The sequence below is a fragment of the Ursus maritimus genome, unplaced genomic scaffold (assembly GCF_017311325.1).
Source record: "Ursus maritimus isolate PB19 unplaced genomic scaffold, ASM1731132v1 scaffold_14, whole genome shotgun sequence".
Lineage (NCBI taxonomy): Eukaryota > Metazoa > Chordata > Mammalia > Carnivora > Ursidae > Ursus > Ursus maritimus.
The window spans coordinates 38,040,816-38,065,306 of NW_024423786.1; the positions used below are offsets into that span (position 1 = coordinate 38,040,816).

General features: G+C 37.5%; 1 protein-coding gene across 1 annotated transcript in view; it reads right to left on the reverse strand.

Annotated features, from left to right (window-relative positions):
• The window catches only part of DOCK3 (dedicator of cytokinesis 3), a gene marked incomplete at its 5' end in the record, with an annotated part of 534,371 nt that overhangs the window by 186,641 nt on the left and 323,239 nt on the right, over positions 1–24,491 (reverse strand). The window contains 2 exons of the mRNA XM_040628234.1: positions 12,115–12,199; positions 24,085–24,233. Coding sequence (XP_040484168.1) covers positions 12,115–12,199; positions 24,085–24,233 — 234 coding nt within the window. The remainder of the gene's footprint in view (positions 1–12,114; positions 12,200–24,084; positions 24,234–24,491) is intronic.

Sequence of the window (24,491 nt, forward strand, 5' to 3'; positions counted from 1 at the left end):
ATGGACTCTGAGAAACAAACTGAGGGCTTCAGAGGGGAGGGGGTGGGGGAATGGGATAGACTGGTGATGGGTAGTAAGGAGGGCACGTATTGCATGGTGCACTGGGTGTTATACGCAACTAATGAATCATCGAACTTTACATCAGAAACCAGGGATGTACTGTATGGTGACTAACATAATATAATAAAAGAACATTAAAAGAAAAAAAAAAAAAGAAAAGTTGATGTTGAAAAAAAAAAAAGAAGAAAGTGTGATACCTCCAGCTGTGTTCTTTCTCAAGATTGCTTGGCTATACAAGGTATATTGTAGTTCCATTTGAATTTTAGGATTGTTTTTTCTATTTCTGGAAAATCTGGCGTTTTGATAAGGGTTATATTGAATCTATACATGGCTTTATGCAGCATGGACATTTTAAGAATATTAATTCTTCCCCTTCATAAACATGGGCTATCTTTCCATTTACTTGTGTCTTCTTTAATTTCTTTCATCAGTGTCTTGTAATTGTTAGTGTATAGATCTTTCACTTCCTTGATTAAATTATTCCTAAGTATTTTATTATTTTTGATGCTATTGTTAATGGGATTGTTTTATTTCTTTTTCAGATAGTTCATTGTTAGTGTAATTAACTTTTGCAATTAACTTTTGTGTGTTGATTTTGTATTCTGAAACTTCACTGAATTTATTAGTTAGCAGTTTGCGGGGAGAAGCTTCAGGATTTTCTATATATAAGGTCATGTCATATGCAAATAGAAACAATTTTACTTCTCCCTTACCAATCTGGATGCCATTTCTTAGTTTTCTTGCCTAATCACTATGGCTAAAACTTCTATGTTGAAAAGGAATGGTGAAATTAGGCACCCTTGTCTGATTTTGATGTTAGAGGAAAAGCTTTCAGCCTTTCATTGTTGAGCATGATGTCAGCTGTGGGCTTGTCTTGTATGCTCTTTATTATGTTGAGGTGTGTTGCTTCTATGTCCTTTGTTGAGAGTTTTTTCTTTTTTTAAAGATTTATTTATTTTAGAAAGAAAGAGAGAGATGGGGGTGAGGGGCAGAGGCAAAGGGAAAGAGAGTCCCTAGCAGACTCCAGGCTGAGCGTGGAGCCCAACTTGGGCCTTGATCTCACAATCCTGAGATCACAACCTGAGCTGAAACCAAGAACTGGGCACTCAACCAACTGCACCACCCAGGTGCCCCATTTTGTTGAGAGTTTTTATCATGAAAAGTTGTTGAATTCTGTCAAGTGCTTTTTCTGCATCTACTGAGATGATCATATGATTTCAACATAGCATTCCATTAATGTGGTATATCAGTTTTACACTGAACAATCCTTGAATTCCAGAAATAAACCCCTCTTGTTCATGCTGTGTGATCCTTTTAATGAGCTGCTGAATTTGATTTGCTAGTACTTTGCTGAGAATTTTTGCATCTCTATTCATCAGAGATATTGGTCTGTAGATTTCCTTTCTTGTTTTTTTTGTTATGCTCAGTTAGCCAATATATAGTATATCATTAGTTTTTGATGTAGTTCAACAATTCATTAGTTGCATATAACACCCAGTGCTCATCACAACACATGCCCTCCTTAATACCCATCACCCGGTTACCCCATTCCCCACCCCCCTCCCTTCTGTAACCCTCAGTTTAGTGTCCTTATCTGACTTTTGGTTATCACGGTAATGCTGGCCTTGTAAAATAAGTGTGTGAATGTTCCTTCCTCTTCAATTTTTTGAAAGAGTTTGAGAAGGACTGGTATTCATTCTTCTTAAATGTTCAATAGAATTCACCCATGAAGCCATTTGGTCCTCAGCTTTTCATTGTTGGGAAGTTTTTGATTACCGATTCACTCCCCTTACTTGTTTCTAGTCTGTTCAGCCTTTCTATTTCTTCTTGATTTAGTCTTGGTAGGTTGTATGTTTCTATTCAAACCGTCCAATTTGTTGGCATATAATTATCACACTAGTCTCATGATTATTTGTATTTCTGTTGTATCAGTTGTAATGTCCTCTTTCATCTATAATTTCATTTATTTGCGTTCTCTTCTTTTCTTGGCAAGTCTAGCTAAAGGTTTGTCAATTTTGTTTATCTTTTTAAAAAACAAACCCAACTCTAAGTTTCCTTCCTTGATCTTTTCTATTGTTTTTCTGTTCATTTTCTATATTTTTAGCAGAGCTTTATCTCCTTCCGTCTGCTAAATTTGGACTGATCTTCATCTCCTTCCTTCTACTAAATTTGGGCTTAGTTTGTTATTTTTCTAGTTCTTCGAGGCATAAAGTTCAGTTATTTGAGATTTTTCTTAATGTAGGCATTTATTACTATAAACTTTCCTCTTAGAACTGCTTTATTTATTTGTTTATTTATTTAATGTTTGATAAGTTTCAGTATGTTGTGTTTCCATTTTTTGTTTCAAGATTTTTTTTAAATTTCCCTTTTGATTTCTTCTGTGACCCACTGGTTATTCAGGAGTGTGGTGTTTAATTTTTACATATTTGTGAATTTTCCAGCTTTCTTCCTGTTATTGATTTCTAGTTTCAAATCATTGTCATAAGAAAAGATATTTCATATAATTTTAATCTTATTAAATTTATTAATACTTGTCTTGTGGCCTAACATATGATCTATCCCCAGACTATTCCATGTGCACTTGAGAAGAATGTTTATCCTACTCTGCTTTAGGATGGAATATTCTGTATATATGTGTTAGGTCCATTAGGTCCTAAGTATAGGGCCCTAAGTCAAGTCCAATGTGTCCTTATTGATTTTCTGTTTGGATGATCTATCCAATATTGAAAGTGGGGCTTTGACATCCCCTATTATTATTGTATTGCTGTTTATTTCTCTCTTTAGTTTTGTTAGTATTTGCTTTCTATATTTAGGTGCTCTGAAGTTGGAGGCATATACACTTACATCTGTCATATGCTCTTAATGAACTGACCCTTCCATCATTATATAATCACCTTATTTGTCTCATTACAGCTTTTAATTGAAAGTCTATTTTGTCTGATATAAGAATAGCTACCACTGCCATCTTTTGGTTTCCATTTGAATGGAGTATCTTTTTCCTATCCCTTTATTTTCAGCCTATGAGTGTCTTCAAAGCTAAAGTAAGTCTCTTGTAAGAAACATATTCTTGGATCATTTCTTTATCTATTTAGCCACTCTAAATCTTTATTTGAAAATTTAATCCATTTACATTTAAAGTAACTATTGATAGGAAAGGATTCATTATTGCCATTTAAAAAAACCTTTCTGGAAAAAAGTTTGTTTTCTGGCTCTTTTTGTAGTTCCTTTATTCCTGTCCTCTCTTGCTGTCTTTCTTTATGAACTGACAATTTCCCACAGTGGTATGCTTTGATTCCTTTCTCTTTATTTTGCGTGTATCTACTGTAGGTTTTTGCTTTCTGGTTACATGAGGCTTACATAAAATATCTTATAACCGTAACAGTCCCATACAAAATATCTACCCTTTTACTCAACCCCTCTCTATGGTTTAGATGTTCCAATTTATATGTTTTTATATTGTGTATCCATTAGTAAATTATACCACCTATAGTTATTTTTTTATGTTTCAAGTTTTTATTTATTTATAATTTTTTATTATGTTAGTCACCATACAGTACATCCTTAGTTTTTGATGTAATGTTCCATGATTCATTATTTGCGTCTAACACCCAGTGCACCATGCAATATGTGCCCTCCTTAATACCCATCACCAGCCTATCCCAGTCCCCCACCCCCTCCCCTCTGAAGCAAACAAAGTGAACTACTGAGACTTCATCAGGATAAAAAGCTTCGGCACAGCGAAGGAAACAGTCAACAAAAGTAAAAGGCAACCTACAGAATGGGAGAAGATATTTGTTTCCCAGAGTCCATAGTTTTTATTTAAATTCTAGTTAGTTAACATAGAGTGTAATATTGGTTTCAGAAGTAGCATTTAGTGATTCACTACTTACATATAACACCCAGTGCTCATCACAACAGGTACCTTCCTTAATATCTGTCACCCATTTAGCTAATCCCCCACCCTCCCCTCCAGCAACCGTCAGTTTCTTCTCTATAGTTAAGAGTCTCCTATGGTTTGTCTCCCTCTCTCTTTATTTTTTCTTCCCCTATATTCATCTTATTTGTTTTCTTAAACTTCATATATGAATGAAACCATTTGGTATTTGTCTTCCTCTGACTGACTTATTTTGCTTAGCACAATACACTCCAGCTCCATCCATGTTGTTGCGAACAGCAAGACTTTATTCCTTTTTATGGCTGAGTAATATTCCATTGTATATATTTATCCACTCATCAGTCAATGGACATTAAGATTCTTCCCATAATTTGGCTACTGTTGAAATGCGGCTATAAACATCAGGCTGCATGTGCCTCTTTGAATCAGTATTTTTGTATCCTTTGGCTAAATACCTAGGAGTGCAATTGCTGGGTCATAGGGTACTTCTATTTTTAACTGTTTGAGGAACCTCCATACTGTTTTGCAGAGTGACTGCACCAGTCTGCATTCCCACCAACAGTGTAAGAATGTTACCCTTCCTCCAAAACCTAGCCAACACTTGCTGTTTCTTGTGTCATTGATTTAAGCCATTCTGACTGGTGTGAGGTGATATCTCACTGTAGTTTTGATTTCTATTTCCCTGATAAGTGAAGTTGAGCATCTTTTCATGTGTCTGTTGACCATCTGGATGTCTTCTTTGGAAAAGTGTCTATTCATGTCTTTTGCCCATTTCTTAACTGGATTATTTACTTTTTGGGTGTTGATTTTGATGAGTTCTTTATAGATTCTGGATACTAAACCTTTGTCAGATATGTCATTTACAAATATCTTCTCCCATTCTGTAGGTTGCCTTTTACTTTTGTTGACTGTTTCCTTCGCTGTGCTGAAGCTTTTTATCCTGATGAAGTCTCAGTAGTTCACTTTTGCTTCTGTTTCCCTTGCCTCTGGAGGTGTGTCTAGTAAGAAGCTGCTATGACTGATCTCAAAGAGGTTTCTGCCTGTGTTCTCCTCTAGGATTTTAGTGATTTACTGTCTCACATTTAGGTCTTTCATCCATTTTGAATTTATATTTGTGTATGGTGTAAAAAAGTGGTCTAGTTTCATTCTTCTGCATGTTGCTGTCCAGTTCTCCCAACACCATTTGGTTTTGTTTTGTTTTATTATGTTAGTTAGTTACCATACAGTACTTCATTAGTTTTTGATGTAGCATTCCATGCTTCATTGTTTGCATATAACACCCAGTACTCCATGCAATACGTGCCTTCCTTTAATACCCATCACACCATGCTAACCCATCCCCCCACCCTCCTCCCCTCTGAAACCCTCAGTTTGTTTCCTGGAGTCCACAGTCTCTCATGATTCATCTCCCCCTCTGATTCCCCCACCTTCATTTTTCCCTTCCTTCTCCTGATGTCCTTTATGCTATCCCTCATGTTCCACATATAAGTGAAACCATATGATAATTGTCTTTCTCTTGACTTATTTCACTTAGCATAATCTCCTTCAGTTCCATACATGTTGATGCAAATGGTGGGTATTCATCCTTTCTGATTATTAGAAAATATTATCAGCAACTATATGCTAATAAATTAGGCAACCTGGAAGAAATGGATACCTTCCTGGAAACCTATAAACTATGAAACAGGAAGAAACTGACAATCTGAATAGGCCAATAACCAGTAACGAAATTGAAGCAGTGATCAAAAACCTCCCCAAAAACTAGAGTCCTGGGCGAGATGGCTTCCAGGGGAATTCTACCAAACATTTAAAGAAGAAATAATACCTATTCCCCTGAAGCTCTTTCAAAAACTAGAAACTGAAGGAAAACTTCCAAACTCATTCCATGAGGCCAGCATTACCTTGATCCCAAAACCAGGCAAAGACCCCACCAAAAAGGAGAACTATAGACCAATATCCCTGATGAATACGGATGCCAAAATTCTCAATAAGATCCTAGCCAAAAGGATCTGACAGTACATTAAAAAGATTATCCACCACGACCAGGTGGGATTAATTCCTGGGATGCAAGGGTGGTTCAACATTAGCAAATCAATCAATGCGACAAGAAACATGTGATGCTCTCAATTGATGCAGAAAAAGCATTTGACAAAATACAGCATCCTTTCCTGATTAAAACTCTTCAGAGTACAGGGATAAAGGGAACATTCCTCAATTTCATAAAAACCATCTATGAAAAGCCCACAGCGAATAATATTCTCAATGGGGAAAAGCTGAGAGCTTTTCCCTTAAGATCAGGAACACAAGGGTGCCCACTCTTGCCACTATTGTTCAGCATAGTAGTAGAAGTCCTAGCATCAGCAATCAGACAACAAAAAGGGATAAAAGGTATCCAAATTGGCAAAGAAGAAGTCAAACTCCCAATACCATTTGTTGAAGAGACTGTCTCTTTTCCATTGGATATCCTGCTTTGTCAGATTAACCATATAGTTGTGGGTCCATATCTGGGTTTTCTATTCTGTTCCATTGATCTATGTATCTGTTTTTGTGTTAGCTATAGTTATTTTAATTTTTTCTGTCTTTTAACCTTTATACTAGAGTTATAGACCACCATATTACAGTATTGGAGCATTCTGAATTTGAATCTATACTTACCTTTACCATTGTTTTATATTTTCATGTGTTTTCATGCCACTAATGTTTTTTTCATTTCAGCGTGAACAACTTGCAGCATTTCTTGTAAGGCAGGTCTAGTAATTTTGAACTCCCTCAGCTTTTGTCTGGAAAATCTTTATATCTCCTTTATTTCGGAAGGACAACTTTCCTGGATAAAATATTCTTGGTTGGTAGGGTTTTTTTTTTTTCTTTCAGCACTTTGAACATATCATCCTACTCTCTCCTGGCCTGCATGGTTTCTGCTAAGAAATATGTTCATAGCCTTATGGGGGTTGCCTTGTAAGTGACAAGCTTCTTTTTTCTTGTTGCTTTCAAGATTTTTTGATTTTTAAACAGTTTTATTGTAATGCCTTGGAGAAGATCTCTTTGAGGACTGAAATTGTTTGGAAACCTATGAATATCATGAATTTGGATTTCCAAATCTCTTCCCAGATTTGGAAAGTTCTCAGCCACTATCACCTTAAATAAGCTTTCTTCCCCTTTCTCCTTCTCTTCTTTGGTATTCTAGTAGTGTGTACATTAATTCTCTTAATGGTGTCCTAGAAGTCCCACAGGATTTCTTCATTCTTTTTTCTTTTTGCTCCTTTGACTGGATAATTTCAATTTATCTGTCTTTGAGTTCACTGATTCTCCTGCTTGGTCCATTCTGATACCGAAGCTCTCTATTGAATTCTTCAGTGTTTGTATCCTTCAGCTCCAAAATTTATTTGGTTATTTTTTACGTATTCTATCTTTTTGTTGAACTTTTCATTTTGTTCTTATGTTATTTACCTGATTTTGTTGAGTTGTTTTTCTGTGAGTACTATAAGCTCTTTGAACATCTTTAGAACAATTATTTTGAATTATTTATCAGGAAATTTGTGGATTTCCATTTCTTTAGGGTCACTGAAAGTTTACTGTGTTCTTTTGGTGGTATCGTGTTTCCTTGATTTTCATGATTCCTGTAGTCTTGAATAGTTGTGCATGTGAAGAGCAGTCACTTCTTCCAGACTGTACTAACTGACTTAGATGAGGAAAGACCTTCATCCATGGGCAGGGGCATGCCAGAGAATGCTGTGATTCTGGATTTAGTGGTGCAGGGTGCTAAGTGCATGTGGCAGCTCTGGGCCCAGGAGTGTATATCTCACTGGTTTAGGCCACATGGGTCCACAACATCAACAACCATGTGATCCTTGTGGAGAGCTGCAGAGGGCCACAGTGTCTGCAATGGTTATTGGGGTCCTCAGTGGCTCCTCCAAGTCCAGCAGCTAGGAATGTGAGCAGACAGCAGTGGTGGCCAGAGCTGATAGTGTGTATACCCTCAGCTACAGATACCTGCAAAATGTCAGGGGAAAGCTGCAGACACAGAGGTAATGGTAAGGGCTGGGACCAGCAGAAGAGGCTGATGCCAACTGCACATGCACCTGTAACTGCAGGGGCCCTGGTTATTGGCATGCATTTGTGCAGCTGTAGAGGCGGTGGAGACTAGTACAGGAGTTGGGTTGGCAATATGCAGGTGCATAGCTGCAGGGCCTACCTTTAGGTAAGCCCAGCAATGCAGGCCACTGACAAGTGTCAAGGGCAAATATGGACCCATAAGCAGCGGTGGGGGCCTTGGCTGCTGGCATACACTCCTGTGTCTACAGGAGGTCACCATGGGAGCATGCATGGCAATGGAGGCCAGTGACGGAAGTCAGGCCAGCAGTGTGCAGGAATAGAGCTGCAAGGGCTAGGCATGAACAGATGCATAACCACGGGGGTCAGCCATGGGAGTCTAGGTTGACATGTTACATATGCATAGTCAACAGAGGCTGGGGCTGGCTGCTGCATATTTCATGTCCCAGCAAGGGGCAGGGGAGAGAGTAGGAGGTGCTCAGGGGGCTGACATCTGTGAATGCAAATACCTGTGGGGTGAAAAACTTGGTAAAAAAAAATCTGCAGGGGTTCTGTGGCAGCTTTGCTGGCCACTGGTTTCTTCAAAGATGAAAGATGCTGGGGTCCTCTGTGAGCAGTCTGCTGGGGTCCATGACAAGGTCTCCAGTGATGAAAGCTGAGGGGGTTTGTAGCATCTAGAAGGGTAGTTGAAGTCCTCAGCAGTGAAGGCTGCTGGGATCCTATACAGAGCAGACCGGTGGGAACCATGGTCACTCTCACTGCATGGCTCACAGGGGTAGCCCCTGCCCTTTTCCTTGTTCCTACCTATCTCTAGATGTCTCAGCTTTGCCAGTCTCTGGGTGGGATAAAACTGAAGTGGGTCCTTTGTACAGTGGCCTGAAGGACTGGGTAAGCTGGTTACTCATCCTCTTCTCCTTTTCCTGGAGAGGGGAACTCTAAGTCTAGGGAATTCTATCTTGGTGCTGAGCAGTGTCAGCCTGGGGTATGGAATGATGCAGCAAAATGAAACTGTTCTTCCTACCCTTTCTGTATGGTTATTCTGAGGTTTTGCTCTACTGTGTTACTGAAGCTTCTTAAGTGATAGCTTTCTTCTTTCTTGAGCTCTCCCAGAGCTATTTTTCATTCATGCCTATCAAATTGTTGATCTTCATGGGAAACAGAGGATGGAAAACTCCATTCCACCATCTTGGTGATATCATCACCCTGGAAAAGTTTTTAGTAAGATCTCTTTGGTAATTTTCTTTCTTTTTCCTCTGTTCTCTCTTCTGAAACTCCGTTACCTGGATATTGGACCTCTTGGATCAAACCTCTAACATTTCTCTCCTATTGATACATTTTTGTTGCTGTCATCCTATTTTCTAATCTTTATATCAAGTTTATCCCTGTTATCTCATTTGTAATTTTCTAGAGCTCCTTTGATTCCTTCTTGGATTGCTCCACTCTGTCTCCTTGTTGTTTCTTCATTTCTCTTTGCAGACAGCAACCACCATTTTCTTCTACTGACTTGTCTGTTTCTTCCAAGTTCCTTTCACATGTATTTGTTCTGGTCTCTAACTTTTGTGGGAGGCTTCCTCCAATGTTTATTGATGCTTGGCTGTCTGGAAGTGCTGTGTAGGGTCTGCTGAACACCGGATTTCACTGTATGGAGGTCTGGGGAAGGGAGTGGTCATCTCATCCAACAGCTTTAAACTGCACATATACTTTGATGACTCTAAAATTGTTATAGCTGAACTTCACTTCTGAGGTCTAGACTTTCAACATCTCAGTTTGGCAGCTTAAAAGGCATCTCAAACTTGAAAGGAAAAACCAGACCAATAAATTGATCCCCACTTCTGCACTCCCAAACCTGCTTCTCCCGCAATGTTTCTTATTACTTTTACAAGGTCAAAGTTGGAGAAGATCAAAACACAGGAGTCATTCTTCTCTGACCTTTCTCTTTTTTGTACACACAAACCAAATCAACCTATCAACAACTCCAAATGGATTTATCTCCAACACACATTCACAATCCAACAATTTCTTACTACTTTCTTTGTTCCACCTCTAGCCCAAATACTGAAAATTAAAATATTTTTGCTTGAATGACTGCTCCTTGCTTCCATTCTTGCCCCACTCCAGTCCTTCTGCATACATCAGTGGGAGGGATCCTTTTAAAATGCAAGACAGATCATGTGATTCCCCTGCTCAAATACCTTCACAGGCTTTAGAATAAAATGTAAAATCCTCACCAAAAATAGCATTCTCTAAGCCACCATTGTGAGGGAAGCTCTTAGCCTCAACCTCTAAATCACCCTTCACTTTCCACATCTAATTGATCATCAAATTGATTTTTATTTACTAACATCTACATTCTCTACTTCATTTCTTCTTCACTCCTATTGCTGTCTAGTCATTATTTATTGCCCGAATCACTTCTGTGGTCTCCTTCCTCCGTGATTCTGGTCTTCTGCATTTTACGTTTTCTATAGACAGAGACAGCATTTAAAGCCCATATCTGGGGATACCTGGGTGGCTCTGTCGGTTATGTGTCCAACTCTGATTTCAGCTCAGGCCATGATCTCAGGGTTGTGAGACTGAGCCCCGAATCAGGCTCTGTGCTGGGCATGGAGCCTGCTTGAGATTCTCTCTCTCTCCCCCTCTCCTAAAAAACAAACACCCATATCCATATCCAATCATGCTACTCCCATGGTTATATCAGACTACCGGAGAGAGTGCAATTTGGGGCTTACAAAACTCTTCATGATCTGACCCTTGCCTCCTTCTGCACCTTACTATCCCAATCACTAACACGTATTTACATGCCAAAGTTACCAAATATATTATAGTTTCCTGGATCTATCACTTCCCTATGCTGTTGTGCCATTTTGGAACGTCTTTCCTTCTTGTTTGTCCTCTAGGTGAACCCCTGTCTACCTCTCAAGGCTCACCTTGAGTATTACTGCCACTGGAAGCTTTCATTGATTTTTTTCCAGCCCCAAGTAATCAGTCACTCCCTCTAACAATATCAGTGTATATGCAGCACATATACGGCAATTGTTTGCTTGTGGTCTATTTGATCCCACTAGAATAGTTTCTAAACATGGGGGCCATGTACAGACTTCATGGGCAATCATCAGAAGGAACTGTCAATTCCCTAAAATTGAATGTAAAACTTTGCATGCAAAACCATACTTGTGTTGTCCTGGGAAGAAATTCTATCTGATCTTCATGACCCAAAAAGGGTTAAGAACCAATATTCTAGATGGTGATATTCTTGAAGGAAGGGATAAGCCCTGCTCATTTTGTTCATCTCTACATCCCATGCTTATCACGTAGTTAGGGTAACTATACACAAATGTTTTTGTACACTAGCAAATATATATAAGCAATTGATACGTTACTTGTATATTATCTAGGCAAATTTCCAAAGAACCTCCACCAGGCAACACACTTTGTATCTTTGAAGTTCCCTATAAAAATTACATTTTTCTTAAAGAGAAACTTGTAATTCTTTCTACAACCTGTAATTCTCACCAATAAATACTTCTCAAACACATAACTCCTCAAAGTGAGGTTTTACCCAGTCCCTTAGTCTAAGCTTAATAGTCACCTGAGGTCTCTGATGTTTGTTTTACCTCAAAAATTTTAACCTTTCTTTTAATTACTTCTCATTCAGCCTGCAAAATATAATCTTGGTCATCAATTAGCTCAATACATTTTAATAATAGCCAATAGACTTAGGTCTCTCTTAGAAATACTGGTACATTATTTCTAGGTTTAATCATTACATTAACCAATAAATTGGCTCTTTACAGCTTCAACTACCTTCTCTTTTTAAGAGGTGGGGAAAGACAGAATGTTGGTAACTGCTGCAGGCTGAAGAAGCTCCATTCACCAGTAAAATCAACAGATAAATGACCCCTGGGTATTATGGTACAGTCTTATGCAGTAATTCCATTTAGAAAGCAAAGGTGGTATACAGTGTCAGAATAAGGAAGACCCCTTACATGCTTTGGGACAAAGACAAAGGAACAACTTTTGTAATATTGTTTCATAATGTAACTAGGGATGATAAAGGAGAAAAAATGAGGGGTGCAGGGAATAAGCTTACCCTGTGTTAGATTTCTTACCATTTTATAGAGATCTGAGACACTAATCTGGTCTGAATCCACTACTTCAAAGTCCTTTCGAGGCACCAAGTCCAGGCCCAAATGCCTAGTAAAGAGAAAGAACACACTCAGCATGCCATGCCCTCACATTATACTCATCTTTCTTTACGTGCCCGGAAGCTCATAACTGCCATGACCTGTGGACAGAGACTGAGATGCTACCCCAGCAGGGACATGCTTTTATCCAGTAACATCTAACTGTGCTCACCTTAAGGTAAATAAATAAGGCTGGCGATTTTAAGACTGACAATTTTAATTACCAAGCAGTTCCCTCTTCTGATGGTAAAAACAATTCATTCAGTATCATGTCTATAAGAGCCTGCTTGAGTTCATTAAGTATGTATTTTCTATAGATTATTTTTTATTATTTTATTTTTATTTACTTATTTGAGAGAGAGTGAGAGCTAGAGAGAGAGAGCTAGAGAGAGAGGGCATACACACAGAAGGAGAGGGAGAGAATCAGACTCCCCACTGAGCAGGGAGCCTGATGCGGGGCTCAATTGAGGACCCTGGGATCATGACCTGAGCCGAAGGCAGACACTTAACCAACTGAGCCACCCAGGCACCCCTCTATAGATTATTAATAAGTCATGTTTTATTTTTCTCTTCCTCGTAATCCTACAAGCATGCTCAAGACTCCATCATGCATTACTTTCATTAGGATGAAAAAATTTTTCAGGGTCCATGCAAACACATAAAAAATCACCCTCCAAAAGATACTGAACTCAAAGAAATCTATGTTTTAATTGAGTTTTAATCTCATTTTCAATTTAATTAATACTGACATTGGTTATAGTAATGACCTTACCACACATTAGCCAATATATATATATATATATATTTAGTTCAATCCATTTGTGTTTATTTCCATAGCCAGCACATGTGGAACTGGTTATTATTCCTGATACATTTTAAATTCCTTGTTTTCTTCTCTCACAGGTGATGATCCAGGCTTCTACTTCTAAAAAAAATCTTAGGTGCTGTGTCCTTCCTCAAATTCACATACAAAAGGAAGCTAGTAACATTCTTATTCTAACTGGAAACGTTCATTTGTGTAAAACATCAAAAGATCTACAACTGTCAATTTTTGACTCTCTGATGATTAACCAATATCTTAAGAAACTTTATATGAAAGTTTAACCAAGGAGTACTACTCCTAAAAAAATACCCCAAGTATTTGGAAGATCTGGTATAACTTGTGGAGGCAAGAGTAAGAGATGGTGATTAATGATTGATTAACTATGGCAGGCAGTATGAGGCAGTGTAAATAACTGCAGACAGCCAGAACTTGTGCATTCAAAAATGACACATAATTTATGTTCAGTAAATATTAGCTCTTTTCTCATTCTCTAAACCTGGAGTCAAATGGAGTTAGGGGGTTGTGGACCCCGAAACTGCTTACAACAGTATGTGTGTGTGTGTTCATGTATGAATTTTTTTCTGAGGAGAGGGTTTATAACTCTCATCAGGGCTTCAGAGCTGCTCTGTGACCACCCTATGCTCCAACACAAGGGTTATGAATTACTGTGTCTGGCAAAAGTATTCCATAGCCAATGAAAGGAGAAGTATGTATTTTTTTCTCTTCAACTAGACTATGACCCACTTCTAGAACATACCAGCAAAACTAATTCTGTAGGCTCTTTCTGCGCATAAAACTACCACTCATTTAAAATAAACCATGTGAAAAAATATATTTAAAAATCCATGTATACATCCAAAATGCATCTGTTTTATTTTATTTATAATTTATAACCTATTTATAGGAAGAGATATGAAGAGGTTAAAGAAGCTGCAATAAGATTGAGGAAATGAAAATAGAAAATCAAACCTACACAAAAAAGGTAGAAGCAAACATACTAATCGCATAGGCTAATATGATAACCATGATTAAGAATCAAAATTCAGATTTGTACTTTTTAGCAGGCAAGAAAAAAGGAAAAACCTGTTTTTCTCCTAAAAGATAAAAACTCAAGTTTTTCTATTATATAACTTACATCATCCTTTATTTTATTTTTTTATAATTTTTATTTTGTTATATTAGTCACCATACAGTACATCCCCAGATTTTGATGCAATGTTCCATGATTCATTATTTGCATATAACACCCTGTGCACCATGCAATATGTGCCCTCCCTAATACCCATCACCGCCTATCCCAATCCCTTACCCCCTCCCCTCCGAAGCCCTCAGTTTGTTTCCCAGAGTCCACAGTCTCTCATGGTTCATTCTGTTTCTCCCCCCTTCACCATCCTTTAATACAAAAACATGAATTTTTATAGGGTGCCTGGGTGGCTCATTTGTTAAGCATCAAACTCTTGATTTTGACTCAAGTCAAGATCTCAGGGTTTTGAGATCTAGGCCCACATTGGGCTCTGTGCTGGGCATCCAGTCTGCTTAGGATTCTCTCTCCCTCTGCCCCTCCCCCTGTGCTTGTGCTCTCTCTCTCTCTTTCTCCCCTTAAAAAAGAGGGAGAGAGAAACATGAATTTTTAAAGAAGAAATAACTATTGGTACTAGGTGCAAAAAAAAAAAATCCTCAGTTTCACATGATGAACTCAGTAATACACTGTTGGCCTTAACTATGAGAGTTTACGGTTTAATGGCAAAACCATGCCATTGAATCTGATTATTGAAGGAAATGTACTTGAGTAGGTCTTCTTATATCAAAAAAATACTGCATTTAGTCACTTCATATTAGCTATTCTTAATTTCTCTGATATAATTTCAGGTCTCTGGCTTCCAACACTTACTGCATGTAAAGGCAGCAGTGTCACGGAAAGCAAGAGAAAGCTGAAGCACATCCGTTCTACCTTTCTTGTCATAAAAAGCAATTTACATCATAAAGATAATTTTGCAATTATAATCTCAAAGTATTTAAGATACTTTAATATGCATGTAGAAAAACAGTGGAAAGATGAAAAAATGACATTAGTATTTATATTAGGGAAATGGAATCATACATTTGATCACTAAAAAACATTTTCCAATTTTCGATAGTCAGCTATTAAAACTTTCTAAAATACAACAATGAAGAATCAAAATTCCATACTCTTTAACCATCAGTGCTCACAAAATATCTGATAGTTTAAATATTACAATTAAGTAACAAAAAGGACTGTGTGAATATTCCAATCAAAACGACGGCATTAGAAAAAAATCCCAACGGACTTAAGACAACAGGGCTAGGATTGAGTGTATGTACTTTGTGGTTGTGCACCACACACAGCAATGGGCTGTCTGGACTGGCATGTATGCAAACTCTGTCTTAGCACTGTGACACCCTTAGCTTGCTTGTCCATTCACCTATCCATGCATACACCCATCCACTCACCCCACAGGTACTCTCTGAGGACCTATCATTTCCCACCAGTGGTACCGGATACAGGGAATACAGCAGTTTTGAGTCAAACAAATGTTCATTTTCATCTGGGAGCAGTGTTTTCTGTCTCCTAGAAGTCAGTAGAGCACAGTACCTTTTAGTTTCTTGATTTCATTATCTTAGGAAATAAGAAAATTATTAATGGGTGATCTGATAAAACTGAAGACTGAATTCCTTCTACTGAGATAGTCTTCAAAGGAGGACGAGTAGTTTTCAGAAGCTAAATTGGGAGGACTGGCCTACTGGAAAAAGGCAGAGATGCTGTGTGGTGAGAAGCCCGACACATTCACTACAAATTTCATTCTGGAAAAGAGGTTTCTGGCTATTTCTCCTTGTGGATTACTCTAAGAATAGTGAACAACAAGTGCAGAGAGCAGTTAATTTAGTGTTTTCTCTGTCTTCCCAGAACAGGGGGCAGGGCAGCAGGGTACCGAGGAACATGGGCTCTGGTGTCAAATTACCTGGTTTGCATTTTGGCTCTTCCACCAGGCCACACTGTCCTATCTACTATCATATGCTGTCGTAAAGATCAATCCACGGAAAGCATTTAGCACACTGTCTGGCATTGTAAACTGCTACTGCTGTTATAATTATCATAATTATGTGTTATATCATTAGCCAAAATATGGCCTAAAGTACAAGGATTGTGATCAAAGAGATACAGTGTCTGAAAAAGAGACTCTTGAACAGATGGACACAAGCAGGAGGTATACATCTATGCATATCTATATACAGGTAGTATAGAGCAGAGTTTTCAAAAATGGTCTAATTGTTTAGGTAAACAGTCTTCACAAAAACATTTATTGTTGTCTCACCACTTGCCACTGATCACTCATTCATTCATCCCAATAATTCAATAAATATTTGTTAGCACCTACTCTGTGCTAGGTTCATGCAGAACTTAGGGACACAGCAGTGAATAAGAGATACTCTGGTCCTATATTCTTTCAGGTGCACCTCTTTAAAGGTCCTGAATCTCTAAATCAAATTCTTTGAATTTTGCATTTCTTTAGAATGTTCTAAGTTCTATTCTATTTTCCATTGTATCCTTTTCTTCTGTGGTTCCTCATCTGAACCACAGAACACAGAAAATAATTTGAAGTTAATTAATTATAAACAATGGATATTTTAAGTTATCAGGACTTAGTTCTCCCCCAAAATTGGTTGAGAAAGGCTAGAGATTATTAAGACTTCCTGTATGCACCCAATGAATCACTGAACACTACACCAAAAACTAATGATGTACTCTATGTTGGCTAATTGAATTTAAACAACAACAACAAAAAAGCAAAAAAAAAAAAATATTTCCTGTATGTACAGGCTTTTTCTAATACTTACAGTAAAGAGAGCATATAGATAATAACAACACTAATGAAAGAATGATTTATATTTATATAATAATATAATAAGACATAAATAATAATAGCTACCCTTTACTGAGCATTTACTTGGGCTAGGCATTTTATACATATCATCTTTAAGCAATATGGGAAGTACATAGTATTATATCCATTTTATAATTGAGAAAACTGAGGTCCAGAGAGGTTAATGAAGTAGACTATGAAGGGGGCAGAGGTGGGCTTGTCTCAAACTATGTCTGTCTTACTCTGAAACTATGGTATTTCCACCATACCTTCTGTCTTTCTACTAATAACCATGAAAGTTAAATACTAATACGTGACTGTAATCTATTCAGTCATAATAGTTTGAGGGATGGTTTTGTGCAAATACATCAATCCAGAAGGAAACAAATATAGATTGGTGAATGAGTGGCTATCAGGCATAAGAACAAACCTATTTTATTACTTAGATTCACATTCACATAGTGCCTGCCAAGTGCAGACACTGTGCTAAGTGCAGGGTATGATGGTGAGCAAAACAGATGCCCAAAGAGTGAGGGGGGGGGAATTTACTCATCTGAACATAACTTCATGGGAGGATTTTGACACATGCACACTTTAAACATTGTTATCTCAGACTTCTTGGGTACAGCAAGGTACTAATTGATGGGCACAATACCCTGTAACAGAATGACTCTAAGAAGAAGTTGTTGGAAACTTCTATTATTTCAGGTGTCCCAAAGCTGGAAAATATAACCATGTCCTTAAAGGGAAAGTACTGAGCCATAAGCCCTTCTGAGTCCCAGCTAAAAATCTACTCAGAGGAAACTTGTTGGCGTGAAGGAGGGGGTGGCAGTATTTTCTGCATACTACAACCCAAACTTCTGCTTGTGCTGCTTCCTCTAAAAGCAATTCCTTTGGTGAAGGATATAAACTATGGGGGAAGAAAGGGACATGGAAGGGTTAGGATATATGAAAATCTGAGGAAGAGGGTACAAAAGGGGGGTAGAGAGGCTATGATAGAGGGAGAGAAAGACAATATAAGAACTAGAAATTATATATTTATTGGTGATTTGTCTTAAACGTTGAGACTTCAGAATAAAAAAGATACTATTTCATTTGATAATCTACAGAAACTCATTCTAATTCAACAAAAGCCTGTAAAATGTTTACACCATATTCAAATCTGTACTTTCTTCCTAAAGAAGAAATACAAAAATCTTATAAATTATTCTATGAATAAAGCATTTCTTACTTAGGTATTTTTCTAAGGCAAAGATCAATTAACGTGTGTTGGTCCTGGGTTAACATGAATTTAACTTAGGTATGCTATAGTAGCGATGAGATTAGAATGAGAAAAAACTTTTAGCAACATTTTTATGTAAGGTGTTGAAAATATTAACACATCGAAATTATATTGCTAGACAAATTGTTTTAAAATTCCACTGGAGAGGATGTAATTAACTGACTTATTCTTTGAGTAGGAGACTTACGCAGAGATAATGTCTAGTTCATTTAAGCACAACTTTGTTTTATGCCCTTTCCATATTTCAGTTTCTAAAAACATAAGAACACAACATTTTAAGTGCCTATTTTTACATGATATAATTTTAGTAATTTTTACTTTTGGAATGAGTGTACACATATGCAAACTGGCCAACAAGTATAAGCATATAAATTTAACTCTGGGATCTTCAATTTTTTTAGCCAAAGAAATAAGAATTCTTAATCTCAGGAAACAAAAGAAAAATTGTTGTTATGTAGAAGTGGAGAGCTCTGCATTTAATTTAAACTCTACATAAAAGAGTATAATACCCATTTACTTTTAAAAAAATTTTATTATGTCATGTTAGTCACCATACAGTACATCATTAGTTTTTAATGTAGTGTTCCATGATTCAGTTTACTTTTTATCCTTGAAAGTTCTAATTCAATGTTAAATCAGATATATACTATGGGACATACAGCGTTCACACTAGGAGAACAGAACAAAGATCAAATAACCCATAGACTAGAAATACTGGCAATAATTTGCTTGGTTTTAAGACTCACACTTAAAAAATAATCAGAGAGATGGTAAGGTCCTACACAAAGTATATGGACTTTGGGATCAGTTCTGGGTACAAAAACCAGTTCTACCACTCACTATGCAACACTGGAAAAAGTACTTTGGAGCCTCAGTGTCCTCATCAGGTAAAACAGAGCTCTTGTCTTGGAAGAGCATAATAGCATTTCATTACAACAATGCATATGTTAGGGGTGCCTGGGTGGCTCAGTTTGTTAAGCATCTTGCCTTCAGCTCAGATCATGATCTCACGGGTTGTGGGAGCCCTGCGTCATGCTCCGTGGGGAATCTGCTTGAGGCTGCTCTCCCCCTGTCCCTCTCCCAACTTGTGGGTACACTCCCTAATAAATAAACCTTTAAAAAAATGCATATGTTAGACCATGCACTTGCCACAGTGATATAAGCAGATGTATTCAATAATAATAGCTGTTATTAATAGCTTCTAAAATAGGTTCTGACAAGGCAGAGCTGTGATGTCTGTGTAAGGGCTTACTGAAAAGGCATAAAAGTTTAAAATTATATGTGATTAATATTTACTTATACCAATTAAAACAAAAAATACATTCCACAAACACTGAGTGTGCATTTCCTACATGCCAACATATGCTAAGCTTCAGTATTTTATGGCACTTACAAAAGTGTGAGGGGACAAGAAGTGTGGAACTCTCAGGGCATAAAACAGGAATAATGGATATGGTTATCAGTGCTCAGCTACTGTGTAGAACAAGTCTCCTTTACATAACCTAATGGTATGAAGTGGCTTTATTTCTACAGTATACCATCACTTCTTTCAAAGTAAGAAGGAAATTTTTTTAAAGGGTTCATTCAAGTGAGAACCAGAGAGAATAGTCCTATCGATTCTGGGGGAAATAGGTCTTTTTTTCTCTAATAATAATAGATATACAAAGTTCTCATTCAAGTTTTTATATTTTCCACTGGGGGTAAGGGGAAAAACGGAAGGAAGAGGAAGAGCAGGGGAGGAAAGAAGTGGAGTGGAGTAAAGAGGAAAGATGATACAGAGAAGCTGGGAAAGGAGGAATAAGGGAGAGGGGAGGGAGAAGGGAAAGAAGAAGGGAAGGGGACAGAACTACGTTCCTGATTTTTATGTTTATTAAAATGGACATATAAATACTCCCCCTCAACACACATATATACTTTGCTGAGAAAAATTTACTAATGAAGGTCCCTCAAAAAGTTAAAAATAGAGCTACCCTATGACCCAGCAATTGCACTACTGGGTATTTACCCCAAAGATACAGATGTAATGAGGAGAAGGGCCATATGCACCCCAATGTTCATAGCTGCATTGTCCACAATAGCTAAACTCTGGAAGGAGCCGAGATGCCCTTCAACAGACGAATGGATAAAGAAGATGTGGTCCATATATAAAATGGAATATTACTCAGCCATCAGAAAGAACGATTACCCAACATTGGCAGCAACATGGGCAGGACTGGAGGAGATTATGCTAATTGAAATAAGTCAAGCAGAGAAAGACAATTATCATATGGTTTCAGTTATTTGTGGAACATAAGGAATAGCAGGGAGATCATCAGGAGAAGGAAGGGAAAAATGAAGGGGGGGAAAACAGAGGGGGAGATGAACCATGAGAGACTATGGACTCCGGGAAACAAACTGAGGGCTTCAGAGGGGAGGGGGGTGGGGGGTTGGGCTAACTCAGTGATGGGTATTAAGGAGGGCACATATTGCATGGAGCACTAGCTGTTATATGCAAACAATGAATCATGGAACACTACATCAAAAACTAATGATGTACTGTATGGTGACTAACATAACATAATAAAAAATTTAAAAAAAACCTTAGACTACAGGTAATGAAGAAAACGTTACAATCATAGACTGTTTTTTAAAAATGTCGTGGGTAAATACGCTATTTCAAGTGTACCACAAAGGATCATTACTTAAATAAACACTGTCGTGAAATCTTTAAAAATGAAGGTGGGATAACTCTGCAATTTACTGACAGGTATTTGTAATGGTCTTCGCCTTTTTCAAATATAATTTGAACTCATTTCCAAGCCATCATCTTTAAGTTTTCAGATTTTATTGCGAAATCTGATTGGTCTGTTCTCCAAGTTTTATTATAGAGGTATTGATATTTCTTGAGTATTTCTCTTCTTCATTTACTGGTATGCACAACTGCAGCTAAACTGCAACATAATGACTTATATACAATTTAGTGTCATCAGTTCAAGTTTATAATTTGCTTGGCACATAGTAATGTTAGTTTTGCAAGTATTACTATCATTAATTTATTCAATAAATGGAATAATGCCATTTTATAACACAGTACTGTTTGGGGCTGAGGAGACAGAATCAGTAGTTATGCTGTGAGCTAATATCCAGTATTTTGCCGGATTTTTATTGCCCAAAATTGGATTTAGAGAACACTGTCCAATCTATGGTACACCTGAAGCCACGTTATATCATACAAGGAGTCTGTGGAGTGTGCCAAGCAACCCTACTGACAGTCAAAAAAAGGATGTAATTTAATGAAACAAACAAGGATAGGATGCTGTCACTTCAGAAGGTCGCAAATAGCTAATTTAGGGTTGTATTTTTTTCCTTTCTGAGGATGAACAGCATCCACTCTGGGGTGGATTGACTTGATAAGATTCTGTGTTTCCTCTTTCCCAAACTGCTCTTCCACTTTGCAAGAACACATTCTCAAGTTCCTTCTTAAGAAACAGGCCATCAAAGGTAACTTCCACATCCATGAATACTTTAAAATGGCTTTGGCTGGCCCTTACACTTGATTAGATAGTTTGGCTGTTAATAAAATTCTGGCTGCCAAACCACTTCCCAACAGAATTTTGAAGATATTACTTCACTGTATTCTAGCATCCAGTGTCACCGATAAAACTTTTGAGGTTGGTGTGATACTTATTCTTTTGTAAGAAGACTTGTTTTCCTGCCTGAAAACCTTTTAGGATCTTCCCTTCACCCCTGGAATACTGAAATATCTTAAAGTACCTTGCTGTGGGTTTTGGGTTTTTCCCCCCATTCATTATAGTAGGTATGTGGTGGGCTCTTTCAATCTAAGACTCCTGGCTGTTTGGCTCTGGGAAATTCTCTTCTATCATTTCTTTAGAATTTCCTCTTTATTGCCTTTGTTCTTTTCCTAGAAATTATAATATCTGATGTTAGAACCCCTGGATTGAATCTCTGTATTGTTCTTCTTTCTTCAACCATTTCCCATTTTTTTATTTTCCCAGAGATAACAGAAAATTATCTTACTGCTCTCGTCTTGAATGTTTTATTTTGGAAATCGCATTCTCCATTACTTTTTCAGAGTATTTTATTCCACATAATGGATCTTGATTCTCTTTGAGGATGCACAGAGGTTTTTTTAAGAAGTTTTTTTTTACTAATCTCTAGTTGTCTCTGGGGCCAGGTTATTTCCTGGGGGGGAGGCAGAGTATTTTTGTTTATCCTGGTCTCTCTCTCTTCTCTGTTGAAGGATTTTTTAAATACCTGGTGATACTGAATTGTCCATCCCAATTTAAAAGGCACTGGAAGTGTGGGGAGTTTTTGCATATGGTGGGTGACCAAGCAAGCTTCTTTTTTTTTTTTTAATGTTTTTTATTATGTTATGTTAGTCACCATACAGTACATCCCGGGTTTCTGATGTAAAGTTCGATGATTCATTAGTTGCGTATAACACCCAGTGCACCATGCAATACATGCCCTCCTTACTACCCATCACCGGTCTATCCCATTCCCCCACCCCCTCCCGAAGCCCTCAGTTTGTTTCTCAGAGTCCATAGTCTCTCATGCTTCATTCCCCCTTCTGATTACCCCCCCTTTCTTTATCCCTTTCTTCCCCTACCGATCTTCCTAGCTCTTATGTTCCATAGATGAGAGAAATCATATGATAATTGTCTTTCTCTGCTTGATTTATTTCACTTAGCATTATCTCCTCCAGTGCCGTCCATGTTGCAGCAAATGTCGAGAACTCGCTCTTTCTGATAACCAAGGAAGCTTCTAATTCCAGTAAGTGGAAGGGATCTGGTCATTGGAACCCTTAAATGGCACAATATGGAGAGCTTTGCAATAAGGTCCCAGTGCACACTCTTGTTGCCCAATTCCCCCCAGACAGTCTGTCTTTGTATTTCTTTATCCGAAGGAGAGACAAACACCTGGCTGTGGGTTAGTCTTTTTATATACTTTTAAGCAATCCCCCCTTTTTAAGTGCCAAGGTACCCTCCTATCCTCCATGATTCTGCAAACTGCAGGACAGAACAGCTCTTTCATTAGCTAAAGTTTCTTCCACATATATGGGGCTTGCTCCATCACTAAATACTCCATATACTTTCCAGATTCTAGAAATTATTTCATATATCCCACTTATTGCTAGGTCCCCTACCATTCTTTTTATTTTTATCATTTCAATGATGTCTTGACAGGGAGAGGAGTTAAAGACTTATACTAAAATATATTTAAGGTGTATGTATATCTTAAATAGGAAGCAATCTGGTCACTTCAAAGTTCAATGGACTCGATTTTAAGATAATTAGACAAAATCACTTGAGAATTATATCAATTATTATAACTAGGAAGAAAAAGAATTTGAATACTATCTACTCTAGCTTCCTATCCCAAAGTCTTAGAATACTATGAAAACAGCAAATAATCATACCTATTGCATAAAAGCAGGACTATTTTTGAACGATAAATTAATTAGGAATATTTTGAAGTACAGATGTAGACAGGTCTCATTTGTAGTATATGCTTATTCAGATTAATTGTATGGCTATAAAATGTAAAAGACAGAATTCACATGAAAAAATAAAGATACGAAAAGATGAAACAGAAGTATACTCTGATTACTGAGATCTAGAATAAAAAATTTTGAGCTGGAAGAGACCTCAGAGGATAATGCAGTCCAATTATTTAATTTTCCAGAAGTCAAAATTAAGACTGAGAGAGTTTCAATGTGTAGAGTCAGTGAATGTCCTTTGCTAAACTAAAAGAAACAACTACTCATAGTAAAAATGATCATAGCTTAGTGGAGAATATAACAATGTCTTTTCAACACTGAAGAGAAGCTTTGATCAGGTACAAACTCTGTAAGAACTGAGTTAACATAAATGTAACTGAAATGCCCAAATGATATTCATACTTACTCATTACCCCAGTCCAGGCGCACGGTGATATGCCGCTTAACCTCCCGCACCTGATCCTGAGTAAGGTGACCAGACAGTAGTTGCCTTCGAAGGTCAATAAGTTCATTCATCACATGGCGTAGCTTGTAGAAAAGATCTACTTTGTGTTTCTGAAAGGGCATTTTTGGTGTTGGGTGAGATGAAAAAGGGATATGGAAAGAGAATGAAAAAAGAAACAGTTAAACTATGAAAAGTGTTCATTTCTCTAAACCTCTAAAAAAGGCAATGTAAAGAGGAACATAGTTAAGAATTTTAAAGCAAAGTCCTTAGTTTCTACTGCCTAAAAATCTCTATATAAAGACCTTTAACAAGTAATATAATTGATCTGTCTCATGCAAAGTACCACTTATCTCTACTCCATTCTGGAC